The sequence below is a fragment of the Athene noctua genome, chromosome 19 (assembly GCF_965140245.1).
Source record: "Athene noctua chromosome 19, bAthNoc1.hap1.1, whole genome shotgun sequence".
Lineage (NCBI taxonomy): Eukaryota > Metazoa > Chordata > Aves > Strigiformes > Strigidae > Athene > Athene noctua.
In genome coordinates, this window is record NC_134055.1 from 2,153,389 (window position 1) to 2,167,378 (window position 13,990).

Below are 13,990 nucleotides of genomic sequence, written 5' to 3' on the forward strand. Positions count from 1 at the left end.
AGTTCATTTGTATTTGCAGCGTGCTTTGGGCTCATCAAATGGAAAGTACATGCCAGCAGGGGTGCACTGGCAGGGTAGGTAACCCCATCCACAGAAAGAAATCCGAAGTTTTTGCCTTCAGCATGATCTTAAACAACGTGTTTGCTTGTGTAACCTATTCTAGACCTGGAGGAGCTCAGGAATTAGGGATGGACTATTTCTGGCACTGTGAATTGGTGTTTTTTAGGGGGAGAGGACATTTCTGAAGAACAGCTTTAAGAGAGGTGTTTGGGAGATGAACTGATAAGTGGAAATTTGATGACTTCCTAATGCAATATGTAAATATCTAAGAAACTCCTAAGCCCAGTACCAGCAATTGTCCAGTGCCCTTTCTCGAGTACATTCTCCGTTAATGGAGACGCTGCTTGTGGATGGTAAAGACGTTAACACGAGAGGTGCCATACTGTGTCAAGATAGCGTAGTGTATGTGTCAATCACGTGACTGTGGGTGAGTCCCTGAGGACTTGTTGATACAACAGACCATAATTGCTGCAAGGATCATTTTGACAATCTGCATTTAAAACCCAACGCCCCAACATCCCCCTTGCCTAAGGCCGGAAGAAGTAATCTGTGTATTTGAAACTCAGTCTTGAATTGTACTGACTGTCAGAGCCAGAAGTGCAATCGGGGTGGCTGTTCTGAGGAGGTTTAGGGTTTCGTTGGTGTAGATCTGGGGTGGGATTGCAGCTGAGCTGTGGGAGCATCCTCCTGGCAGGCAGAGGAGCGGCGTGTACGTGAGCCAGCTTGAAGCCAACTCGCTCGGACAGTGTTCAAACCCTCAGGGAGACAAGTTTAGTTTGAGGCACTTGAGCCAACGTTGCGCTCCAGTGTTGGTTGCTCTGCAGTGTCTTCTGAGTGACACGGGGCCGTACCCTGCCTGCCGGCTGGGGTGGCACTGGCGCTCTGAGCTGATGTTTGCAGGTCGCAGCTGGGGGAAGCTGTGGAGCTTGTTGGGTGTCCTGGGACTCGAATAATGGTGTGAGACAACAGGTCAGGGCTTGGGAGGAACAGGCAGAGCTGTTGGGGTGCTGTGCCCATGCGGGAGGCTGTTGGGTAGGTCTGAGGCTGGCTGGAGGAGCTCCTGTGAGGAGTAGGAAGCTTACACAGTCCGTCAGTCTGTCTCGTGTGAGTGATGGGTCTTTAGTATCGCAAGCAGTAATATTTACCCTTCAATTTCACAGTCTGGAAAAATAAATAGAAGCCCTGTGAGACTGATGCCGTTTAGGGGTTTTACTGTAAAACGCAGTATGTGGAAAGCTCTTTTTTTTTGAGATTCAAGGCAGGGATAGCTCAGTATCTGCTCAAGATGACTCCAGTCTTGGGATTAGATCAAAGCAATCATGTGAGAGCAATCATGTGAGTTAGAACAGCAAGTGCCATCCCTGTCATTCAAAGAAGCATTATAATTATTAATGCATGATATGAATCTTTCTGTAGTGGCACAGCAAGACTATTAGGAAGATACGTATGGGCGCAGGGTGTTGGAGAATGCTAATCAAAGAGGGTCTAGGAAATGTCAAACAGAAACCGACACTTCAACAGCAGTAACCGTGGGTCGGTTCCTCTCGTGAGCTCCCCAAGGTTACCCCGCTCTTGGCCCTGGTGGTGGGGGAGGCAGGAGGGGCTGCTCGGCCGTGCCGTGGGGGGTGACGGCAGGTGAGGTGGTGAGAGCAGGGGTGGTTTCGTGGGTGGAGGTTGGGTTCTTCAGCTCTCTCAGAACCGATGCAGGACCTCGGTGCTGTTGGAGGTCTCCCTGGCATAGGTCATCATTGCTCACACCCTGGCAAAGCCAGTCTGGTTTGAGAGCTCTTGTAAGAGTCAGTCTCAGTTCAGCAATATTTGGCAACAGGAAGAGAGCAGAATTCATTTCTTCTAATGCCAGTGAGAGGCGTTAGCTGCTGGGGATGTCTGGTTGATGGCAGTCCTGGTAACACAAAGGTCTTCGCTCTATGGAGAGAAATTAATGTAAGCAGGATGGATGCCTGGACTTCAGACAAGTGCAAATAAACAAACACCACCCTCCATTTCTACATTTTATTTTTAATTGCCTTTCTTTAAGTGGTGATATTTGTGTATTGTTCCCATTAGAGACAATTTACGTTCCAGGCATCGCATTATCAGTCCCTTTATGTTTGCTTAGGGAAGAAAATCTAATAGATTTCTGTTGACTTTTTTTTTTTTCCTCCCTCCCTCCTTCTATCATTTTTAATATGGATCTTGATCAGTTTATCTATGTGGGTGGTGCCTGTGCTGTGGGGGCTGTGTGTGTATTTATTCCCACCAAGGAGGAGTTTAGCATAGTGGTCCATGTTGTGCCTATCTAAATCTCTTCCTGCACCTTCCAGAGAAACTCCTGTATTCTAAACCCGATATATATTTCATGCAACCGGGACTGTATCCCAGTTCCTCTTGATCAAACATCCCAGAATAACTGGCCCTGAGCACCTATCTCTTGGGGTGTCACTAGGGGGTATCAGGGTGACCTGCCTGGGGGGCTTTTCTGCAGTGAATTGCGGAGAAATGATTTTCCACGCTGGACACGTGGAACGGCATTGGAGGATTGTCACATTTCTCATGATTAAGCCTAAAGCTGCCCTGCAAAGGGCACAAAGTTTCACTGTCCTGGTGACAGAGGTACCTGCCCTGCAGCCTGTCCCCGTGAACAGTCTCTGAATCAGCAGGTTATCTTGGGCTCCAGAAGGTGACCAAGGGAATGACCAAAACAAGCTCTTTAAATATCACGGAGACAATCGTTAATATTGTTCATAAGGCTGGTGTCTAGATTAGGAAACCCCTAACTGAGACAGATGGGATTTATGAGTGTTTGTACCATGTAGAATAGGGGGCTGTAATTTTAGTTTGCAAAGTATATTGAGTCCTTTTGATTTACCACTGACTGATGGAGTGACCTTGAGCAAAACATGCAGTCTCCCTACACTCTGAAAGGAGAGCTAGGCAAGAATTTTTTGACAAGACATTTTTCATTTGAAAATGCCAGTTCACTGAAACTGGAACTCTTCAGGAAAAAAGTATCAGTTTTGATGAATTTCTCGTTCGGATTTTTTGTGGTCGAATGAAAAGTTTTGTTGTTTGTTTCCCCCCCCCCCCCCCCCAACTGGCTTTTCTTTTATAATTAGTTTTTATTTCTAATACCGAAAACAAATATTTCAGAAGTCAGAAGCAAACATCTTGACTCTGTCTGCTATCCGTGCGGATCTCAAGATTGCAAAATTTGATTTTCTGTTGCAATCTGGAAATTTTCAAAAATCCTCATCAATTACTGCAAGATGGAAAAACCGTTTCCTCCCAATAACATTTCATGCTGCCATCTGCAAACGGAGAGATGCCTCCTCCGTGCCGGCTCAGCCGTGGAGCCCCGCTCCCTTTGTATGGGTGAGGGGCTTTGGGATCTTCAGGCAGAAGGTGGTGTAGAAAGGCCAGCTGTGGTTGCACGGTCCATCTGGATGCGTCTTCCCCTGCTGCCTCTGAGGTGAAGTGTGATTTGCTTTTTTTCCCCTTCCCCCTCTGATCTCACCAAATTAAAGCAAGAAAAAGACTCCACCAGCAAGACCTGCTTCTGGATTTGCAGTCAGTAGCCATCTCCAATAACCATCAGGCTGTCAGCTTCCCCCCCACCTCCCCCTACCTCCCACCTCCCCCATCACTCACCAAAGGAAAAAAAGAGCTGGAGCCACAGCTTGAAATATATCATGCAATAGTGTATCATGAATTTCTTGTGAATCACATTGGTGAAGCAGGTTTATTTATTTCTGAGACTTTAAATCAATACAAAGTAGGTCTCTTAGTTCTGAAGCTGGGATGGAGTGTGAAAAAATGAGCCCATTGTACTCTTAAAACTTTGGGGAAAGGAGATGACAGCTATATAATTCCATTTACCAGGCACTAGGGGCTTTAATGTGAAGGTGACGGGGAGCTCTTTGTGCATTTAGAGCACCATATCTTCTAAATAAAAGATCTGTAGACTTGATAGTGGAGTATAGCTCTGACTTTAATAATCTCCAAGCATTAGACCGAGCCAATATGTTCCCAAGTCAGAAGGGTCCCCCACCGAACGCTCGTAAATTAAAAGTGCGGGAACTGCACGCGTTTGGAGATTAGAAATGCAAGAAGTGCAGCTCGTCTCCTGGCAGAGGAGAGGAGAGGAGAGGAGGCGTCTGTGCTCGTGCTGCCACGCCAGCGGGCGCGAGTCTCGGGCCCGGGGCTGCTCGGGAGCACGGCTCTGGCTGGCCCCCTGCCTCAGCCTGGGGCTCCGGAGCAGCTCTGCGGCGCCTTTACCCTCTAATGACATGGTACGTGTGGGGGAAGAGCTGAGGGATAGAAATGAACACTCTGAGATCTGTTGAGGCTTGACTGCACATAATAGCAGTCAGGTTTTAAGTTCCTACATTGTGTTTTCTGATGAGACATTTATTCTGATCATTTCTGCCTGTTTATGAAAAATAGGCTATTTATAGTATGTGCATGTGCCTTTTCTGCTTCAGGTTTCTGGCAGATAATATAAATTGTGGGATGGGAATTGCAATTATTGAAATTATTCGGATAAAAATCTGGCACTTATATTTGATATAAACACATGATATGCTCTGAATAATAACAGCACTTATGTTACATAATGATTCCCATTCAAGCCCTCTGCTGTCATTTTTTCAGATCTTTCATCTTTGATGAAACATATGAGCCAATCAAGTTTGCAGCCAAACCAGCTTTGCAGTGAATGTCTCAACTAACTAGCAGCTCAGTTTCTGAAAAGGAGCACAGAGAAAGCAGCTGGTCATCATGGGTTTGAGTGCTAGAAAATTATTAATATGCATATGACATGCCTATAGACCTGTTGAGGATGGTCTTTTAAAGGCTGAAAAGGCTGCTAGAATCCTGCCTCTCCTTTGTGCTTTCCAAAAGATCTTCTGAAGTAAAAAGAGATGCAGTTTCCCGTAAGGGTAGGGAGAGTGGCTTTTGGAGGACCGAATGAAAGAAGTGTTGACAGTGCCGCCCGTGAGTTTTGTAAGCAGGTGCTGTCAAAGGTTGCATTATCTGAAAAACAGAGGGTGTTTTGCAGTCACGGGCTGAGCTGTGACACGGGCGGTTCGAGAGCTAGTGTTGCCTTCTGGCCGCTTCACTCACATCCTCATCCTTTTGTTGAGATGGGGGCGCAGAGGAAGCACTTTGTCCCGTGTACCCTGTTAAATGCACAGCTTTCTGCACACCTGAAAGGTTTGTCTTCAAGGAGCAAAGAAAGGGGAGACTCAGCAGCTCCTCCAAACCCAACCGGGGTCCCTAGTGACTGGGAGGCTGGTTGGCATCAAATACGCGGCGAGTGACAGCGCTGTGTTAGTGGTTGTGGTTAATGCTAGTGCTTGGAGGGGTCGTGGGGGAAAGAAAACGCTGGAAAGAAGCTGGGAAGAAACACAGAAGGCTGCTGGGGAAAGGCCTCTTTGCTACCACCTTCCCCGGAGGGAGGCAGCACTTGCTGCACCTCGCTCGGGGACGTCAGCCTGGCTGCCCCGGAGTTGGAAAAAGGAAATTATATCCAAAATGCAAAGGCACTGGGCTAACGTGCAGGCAAGGAGCAGTAACAGAAATGGGAGGTCCTGACTAGAGACTTCAGGAGGAGTGAGTTTGGGATCTGTGTGCGGGGCCAGCCACCTGCAGCAGCTTCCCCTGACCGGTAACATGTCAGACTCTGGGTGGACAGAAACATGGTTTCTGGGTTTCCAAGCTTTCGTGGAGTGGAAGGAATTTTGATTTAAAGCAGATTTTTCTCGTGCCAGAAGCTTACTGTCTGGTGCTTTGCTGTTCATGGCTGCTCCTTTTCTGGCCGTTTTTGCCACCAGATTAAGCACAAGACCAGAGGTCAAATCTTGCCAATATTTGGGTACATGTGTATTGTGTAGCTCAGCTTTAAAATCCTGGAACCTGCTCTTTCCCACCCCTCTTGCTGGACCTTTCTTGATCTCTGGTCTGTGGCAGCTGACTCCAGTAGCTGCATCTTTGTCTGCTCCCTGGAGCGCTAGTAACCTTTCTGCTAGGAAGGGCCTGCTTTGCAAACTTAACCCTTCCAGGAACGTGTTTGGTCGTTAAACAGATACTTTCTGTAAACCTTGGGCTAGCAGTACTTTCCCTTCTTAGCCTCCTTCTCTGTGTGACTCAGTTTACCCCCCCGGCAGGCCCAAACTTGAAGTTTACCATTTTGTCAGATCCTGGTCATATCAGATACAGGGTTTAATCCTGCGCAGTCTTCTCTCCCACAAGTACCTGTCTAACTGATTTAGCAACATTTCTAAATCCACTCGAGCCTCTGCTGACGGCGTGTCTAACGGAGGAACACCCGATTCCCTTCGTTGTAGAAGCATCAGTTTTGGGCTTCTCCAGCAGATGTATTCTCTTTTCACCCTTGGATATTTTCTTGCAGAAACATTTATACAGCAATATGCATTGCACCATTTAAGATTGTTAATTGGAGATTGAATTACTTGTCAGCCTTTAAAAATGTAGTCCTCTGAGGTCAGAGATGAGGTGGTTAGCAGAGCTGAATGGATGAGCTATTGCATTCATTTTTTTCTCAAGCCCAATGATCATTGTCTGTAAGCTGGCTAGCCCTTCAGTGCCTTTTAACCTCTGGCACCCAATTCAGTCTGCAGCTGGAGGTGTGAAACAAGCTGGCAGGATCTCTGCTTGTTCCCGAGAAGGCAGAAGAGCACTGTGCAGAAGCAGGTTAGGGGAGCAGCACCCAGCCCAGCAGTACCCCCAGCAGACAAACCCCTCTAACCCCTTGGCCACACGCTTTCTGCCCCGGGGAGAGGAGGAGCTTGCTCTGCGTTTGGGCTGTGCTTAAGTCAGGGGCTGATTTAGAGCTTGCGAGTGCCCATATGACATGTCCCTCCTGCTGCACTCAGTGCAGGTGCACATGTGTGGACATATATGTCATACAAATGAAGGCAGCGAGCGCTCATTGGTGCAACTTTTAAATGCAGCTTGGGACTGCGTCGCCTCTGCTGACAAACACTGACAAGTAAATACTACGCCCGCTCAGTATTACAGAGGGATTTCATTTGCACGGCCCCTCACAATGCTCTGCCACTTCACTGAAATGTCTGGAGCACTCGGGAAAAGGAACTGCATATTTATCTTGATCTCCAAAAAGGGATTTAAGGGCGAGAGCAGGCGGTATATTAGACTGTTTTCATTGCCTGTCAGCAGTGGTAAACCTGAGCTGTCTACAGTGTCTCTGGATAAGCAGCAGCAGAGGCCCATTTTGCATGTACATACGTTTGCATTAGTTCATAGATGGGGAGTTTAAATCCTGTTTATTTTTATTTTCCTCTGTGGAAAGCATTTAGCTAGGCTTGTGCCTGGCATCTGGAGGCCTGTGCTTTTCTTTTCCTTGAACCTAAATCTGTGCTGCTGTCTTTTCTACCATGCCTTTTCATGGCACGGACATTCTTAGAGGAAGATGAAGGTGTTTGAACTCAGAAAGGAGACCCAGGAACATCTCTGTGCAAAACCACAATGCTTACATTGACTTCTAAATTTTTGGGCTGGTTGCATAACTTTTGTGCCTCGGTACATAAACCTCAACTGACATCTGTCTGACGGGGAGTTTTGTGAGGATCATCTAGTGCTTGCAAAATGCTGAGTTTTGTGAAACACCAGGCCTTTTCTCCTCCAAAGGAAGATAAATTTGGAGTTACAAATGATAGTGTTGTGTCTTACTGGTTAGGCAGTGCTTTACACAGGCACAGTGGCTCCCTGACCCCAGCTGTGACTAACTGGTGGTGTGCAGGAGGAAAGCTAATTGGTCGCGTGTATTTTTATAACCAGATCAACATTTTCTATTTTCATATCCCTTTAGCACCTTCTTGCTTTCAGCCCCAAAGGTCAAATCCTGAGAAATGTCAAGTTCCCCTCTGCAATGGGTGAGGTGTGTTGCATCCCAGGCGCTCGCTGTAGGATGTCGGGGCGAGGATGAAGTCAGCCAGGCATCCCTTCCGTGAGGACAGGGCTGCCTCGGGCTCGGGCTGCTCCTCTCCTGGGTTAGCCCTTCTCCTCAAATGAGCTGCGCGGGTTGTTTGGTGGGGGAGGGCAGGTTGTTTGTGTGTGTTCGAGGGGTTTTTTTAAGATCTAAATGAAGCAGGTATGTAATGCCCTCTGTCTGTTAGAAAGACTCAACCCATAAAAATAACAAACGGCATGTATTTGCTAGAATGTCAAAGTTATGAGTTTATTTTGTAATGATGTGCTCCTGCCTTCATGAGGTAAACTGGCCGTGGCAGAGGTGTTATTAGTAATATGGACTCAGTGGAGCAGAAAGCCGAGTGACCGAGAGATCAGTGTATCAGTCAGTGAGAGGGCAAATGGAAAGAGACAGCAGGAGAATGAGAAAAGAGCTGCGGTGCCTGGGCTGAGATTAGAGATGGAGCTGTGCAAGAGAATTAGAAGCCCAGCAGTCAGAGTCTTATTCTTTCCAGTCTCTCCAAGGAGCTGGTGGAGCTTTGTCTTTGCTATACCCGTCTTCACGTATGGGGTTGGTTCTTTCCTCAATTAAAGGTTTAAATGGGCCCACCCTACCAGTCATCTTAGTCGGAGCAAGTTTGAATTAGTGAGGCGAGCTCAGGTCAGCACCCAGGAGACTTGGTCATATATCAGCTCCATTGCTGCCTGGGGACAGGCAAGTCCTATAAGTGCCCTCTGCCTCAGCTTCCCCTTGCATCATTCCCTCTGGGATCACTATTCATAAGATCTTACCTGCCTGCATGTCTTAGGAGGGTCTACTGTGAGTGGTTTGCTCCATCCTGTGGTGTCAAAGTGATCACAACTTGCTGCAAGTATCTCCTCAGCCAACGCCTCCTTGGTACATCCGTCCACTGACGATTTTCCTGCTTTTTCACTCAAAAGGTGCTTGGACGGGAAGTTTATACCTCCAACAACCAGCTGGGCGGGATCCAGATAATGCACAACAACGGAGTGACGCACAGCACCGTGTGTGATGATTTTGAAGGAGTCTACACTATTCTGCAGTGGCTTTCCTACATGCCAAAGGTAATTCCTGGCCCTGCAGGAGCACGAGGTGCCGCTACCCATTCGCTTCGTTCACAGGGTTTTGGGGGCTGTGGGTTTTTTTCCCATGTTTGTATGATGCTTAACAAAATGGTTTAGGCTCATGATCAAGGCTGATAAGCCTTAAGGTACTGCAGGAAACAAAGTAGGTTTTGTCTTAAAGTGCTGCAGGAACTGGGATGTGGGGCAGCCTGGCACTGCCTTGGGCACTTCCACATCGCTCCCCTGGTGTGCTGCCCTCAGTACTCCGGGCAGCAGCATTTTATGTAAGCAGCGAATTGTCTCTTACCGAAAAGACTCTGAAAGTTCCCCTCTGGGGCAGTAATTTGTAGGAGTTGATGTATATGTGTAAGCTGCTCTGCAGCCAGGAAGGTAGCAACAAGAACACGCAGGTCACCTTCCTTCAGGAAAGAGTGCACAGAATGAGTCAGGTGGCCCGGGCACCTTTCAAAAATTAAATTGCAACCCCTCGCTAATGCTGGCTGTGCCTGAAGTTCAAGAGCAAATGAAGTACAATGTATGCCAAATGATGCCAAAGGAGGGTTGGAGAGGGTGTATGGAGCACCTTGGAAGTTTCTTTGGGCTCTTGCCAAGGCTCTGGGATTCCATCAGTGGGGGGGTTATGCCGTGTGGGGGACCAGGTCCTCTAGAGCTGGTGTTTGATGCAAAGCCGTGCAGAACTGCTTCCTTCAATATTTTTCTTTTTCCCTTAGAGTGTATACAGCCCTGTTCCTATCCTCAAAGTCAAGGATCCTATAGACAGAACCATAGAGTTTGTTCCGACCAAGACTCCCTACGATCCTCGCTGGATGCTGGCTGGACGCCCAAACCCAAGTATGTAGATCTTTGGTGGCCAGGATATGCAATAATGTGTCAAGGCTTTATGTCTGCAATCCAAATATATTTGAGCTTATCAAGTAATTCAAACAATTTGAATATAATACATAAAAATAGCATGTAAACTCTGAGTGCTTGAGGACACCTACAATTATTAGTTACTTTTATAGATTTTCTTTTTTTTTTAATGGTTCAGAGGAAGATCCATATACACAGGGTCTGTACGCTGGAGGAATCACAGTATTCCTGCAGATCATGGAGAATAACTGTATTGGAAATGCTGCAAACCACTGAACCCCCACGTGTGCTTTTGGGGTTGTGCAGCCTGTGTAGTACAAGCTGCAAACTGAGTGACCATTATGCCTGCTGTTATTAATGAGTTTGGGGGGCTAAAATGAGATTTGTGATAAACTAAGTTTTCTGTTTTTGGATAATATTTTTTCATCATCTCTCAAGTAATTCATCCAGCTGTCTGAGCGCAGCTAACGCTGGCTTCCAAATCGAGTGACTTCAGATTTTAATTTAGTGGAAGCGTTAAGGAAAGCAGATGATTCCCTGTGATAAGTTAAAGCAGATATCTCCTAGGTGAAAAGTTAAAGCCATTTATTAGAGGAGATATTGCCGTGATATTCTTCAAACTGACGCCCGACACGAGGCCAGAATCTAAACGATCAGCTTTGGGCTCACGATAAAGAGATAATTTTGAAATGGATGGTCACATTTTACAGTGGGGCCACAGAGGCAAGGAATGTAGAACACAGTAATTACAAGTTTGGTCTTGATAAAACACTCTCCATCCTGTTTAAGTCAGCAGAGGTTAGCTTGCTTGGATCTCCACTTTTAATTGGTTTTGGACTTGGGTTTGCAGAAGCAGAGGTGCTTGTTCAGATTAAAGCCTTCCTCGGAAGCTGTGTTCCAAGGGGTAAAGATGGGAGGGATTTGGGGTTTGGGATTTTTTTGCAGAGCTTCATGAAGCCCCAGTGGCAGGCAGGTGCCCCCAGAGAGCTGTGATTTCTGTAGTTGTCTGGGTGGGTAGAGTATCTCGATGCCCTGACTTCAGGATATAGAGCTTGCACAGGCTGGGGGGCTGCACAAAGAGAACTGTCTGCAAATTTTCCTTGTCCCTCCCCAATCCAGCATCAGCAGTCAGCCCAAATGAAAGCTTTTCATTGTGGCCTTACCTATTCACTGGAGTAGGGTCCAAGCTGAAATACTGGAAAACCTTCCTGCCATGGTTTTCCTGTCAGGAGAGCAGAAGCAGCGCCGTGCCACTGCACAGGTCGGCGTAGTGAGGCCTAACTCATCCGTAGTGTCACTTGTGCCCGCTTAAGGAACACCCATGGAAAGTAGAGAAACACCCTGTGAGCTGCTGCCTTGCTTTCCCTGGGGGTAACTGTCATCCTGAGAATTTTATTTGAAGGAATGCATGGAGATTGTTAGTGAACAGGTATGTTGTTACACGTGGGGATGGAGAGGTATTGCCGAGATATTTGAGTCTGTGACGCAGGAGGAACCCCAAGCCTGATGCTGCACTGGCTTTATAAAGAGTAAATAATACTAGTTCATGGTGAGCACGATCAGGGTAATCAAGCCTCATACTTCAGCGTAGGAGCTGATTGTCTGCAAGGGTCAGGAAAAGTTTATTTCTCTTAGAGCTGCGCGTCTTGGTAATGTTCTCTTTGGAAACAGTTGGATGCCTCTCAAGCATTAAGAAGTTGCTGCTGCCTTTGGGCAAGAGAACGGGTCTGACAGCACGTGGGCTGATCCAGGACGGTGACTCCTAAAGTGTGCTTTGGTTTAGGGACACACATCATCTGGGGTCTTCTGTGCAGCAAGCAGGCTTTTGGTTTCGGAGTATGTCATTTCCGTTTTTTTCAAAGAAGGTGTGAAACACGCTCAGATGTGTGCTTTAGTCAGGCAGTCATAGAAATTCTTATGTTTAGTTCCTGAATTTCTTCAGCATTGTTTCTTTAAAGGAAAGATTAGGCAGAATCAAGAGAAAAATGTGAGATAAGTTTTAAAATAGATAGGCATTTTGAAAACATCTTTAATGGCTTTACTGCCTTTTGACAAATGTTTGTAGTGTCTTGAAAAAAACCCGTTATTTATTTAAAAGCATGCGAAGTCCCTCTGCTATCTGAACCCCGTCGTTTAACAATAAATGATGCTTTTGCTGATAAATTACTGTCTTTATGCAGACTAGCAAATGAAATAAGACATGATGGCTGAAGGCAGACAAATGCTCAGCTGTCTAATGTTCCCTTGTATTATAATCTATTTAAAAATAAATAAATAAAAAGACAGTGCCATGTTCTCCAGTTGGCATTTTTAAGCAAGTTTCAGTTGCTCCTTTGATATTCTCTCTTCTTTCTTCCTTCTTTCCTCTGATATTTCCCTTTTTCTCCCTTCGTTTTAGGTCAAAAAGGACAGTGGCTAAGTGGTTTCTTTGATAATGGCTCGTTCCTGGAGATCATGCAGCCCTGGGCGCAGACAGTGGTGGTCGGTCGAGCAAGGTAAGATCTAAGAGGCGTTTCAGACATTTGTAGAAATCAAGTTTTTGTTACGCTTTGCGTTTTTCTAGAACATCCTTTGGAAGTTGATGGCTCTAAGTAAAACTAATTCATTGCTTGAATAAGAAACTTCTTTATCACATGAATGAAGCATGGTCTGATCATTTCTCCTGTTTTGCTTGGAGGTGACAGCTTTAACATGCACAAAAGCCAAAAAGAGAGATGTTGTGACAAATGTTGACAGAAAATATGCTTCCCGAGGTGTGTGGCTGCAGAGTGAGACCTTCTTGCAGCTCTGACTGAGTTGAAAGTTCTTCATGCCGTTTATTGTTTTGCGTTTTGACCTGCAAGAAAAGTTCCGCTAACACTAGAGCAAATTGCAAGAAACTCTGCGTAGAGAAGAGCTTGATGCTGAGGTTTGCATGGAATAACTCACAGCATTTTCCCAACAAGCACTCGCCACACCTGATCTTAGTTGTTTTTCGTGAGACAGAGATGTGCAGCTCCAGAGACCTGAGGCACTCACCTCCTAAGGGGAGTCCCTTCCCCTTACCTTGCTGCGAAGTGGCACGTGTTCCCCGTTGCCCCGAGATTTAGATCCCTGCCTTGAAAACATTTGCAGCCTGGGTTGTTCTCAGTGTTGCAGGTCTGTGAACTCTCAGACCTGGCAGGAAGCAGAAGCCTGGAGAGAGGATCCTGTATTTTGACAGAATGCGAATCAGAGCTGGGCTCAAAAACCCCTCAGTCACCTCTTTTCTAGTTTCTTCTTCATTTTTTTGCACCCCCCCAAAATGGCTCCATGAGTTTCCTGACCCGATTGTCTGCTTCCTCTCAGAATAAAGCCATGTTGAAAGAGTCCATTTATCTCCCTTGAGTCACCACTACAAGTGCTTGAGCTGCCCAAACGCAGCATGCTTATCCTTTGTCACTCCTCATTCCTCAGACTCCTGCCAGCTCTCCTCTCAAGACAGAGCTTCATACTCTTGCCTCCAGCAGACTCCCAGATCCTAATTGATGTCAGTGGTTTTGGTTAATTGTCAGCCTTTTTTCTTGTTGTTAGCAAGTGAGAGGGGAAGAAAAAACCTGAAGTGCCTGAATGGGGTCCTGGAGGCTTCAGGTGTTAGACTTAATGAGATACAGTCGTGCCCGTGCATGACGGGTGTTCAGAGCACCTTAGTGCCTAGCAGAAGTCTGTGTCAAAGAAAAATCTTTTAGTTACAGATCCTTCACCTCCCCCACTGTCAGCATTGCAGCGCCAACAATCCAGAGCCAAATAACCCGATAATGCTTACAGTCTTCTGGAAATCCTGTGGCCGCCCCTGGGGTCTGACTCCATCAGCCTCTGACCTCACCCTGCTGGTGACTCAGGGACTGGCTGTTGTACCAGGATATCCCTGGTCATCCTGTGTTTGATTCCCAGAGCATTTGGTGGGAGACAGGGAGAGACACTGCTGTTCCTGAAGGGCAAGCAGGGCTGGGATGGCCACCTGGGCTCCCAGCCACTATGGCCGTGGATCAGTGCTGTGTCT

General features: G+C 46.7%; 1 protein-coding gene across 5 annotated transcripts in view; it reads left to right on the plus strand.

Annotated features, from left to right (window-relative positions):
• The window catches only part of ACACA (acetyl-CoA carboxylase alpha), a 108,129-nt gene that overhangs the window by 66,126 nt on the left and 28,013 nt on the right, over positions 1-13,990 (plus strand). For all 5 annotated transcript variants that reach the window (XM_074922918.1, XM_074922921.1, XM_074922919.1 and 2 more), the window contains 3 exons: positions 8,953-9,096; positions 9,828-9,948; positions 12,368-12,464. In XM_074922918.1, coding sequence (XP_074779019.1) covers positions 8,953-9,096; positions 9,828-9,948; positions 12,368-12,464 — 362 coding nt within the window. The remainder of the gene's footprint in view (positions 1-8,952; positions 9,097-9,827; positions 9,949-12,367; positions 12,465-13,990) is intronic.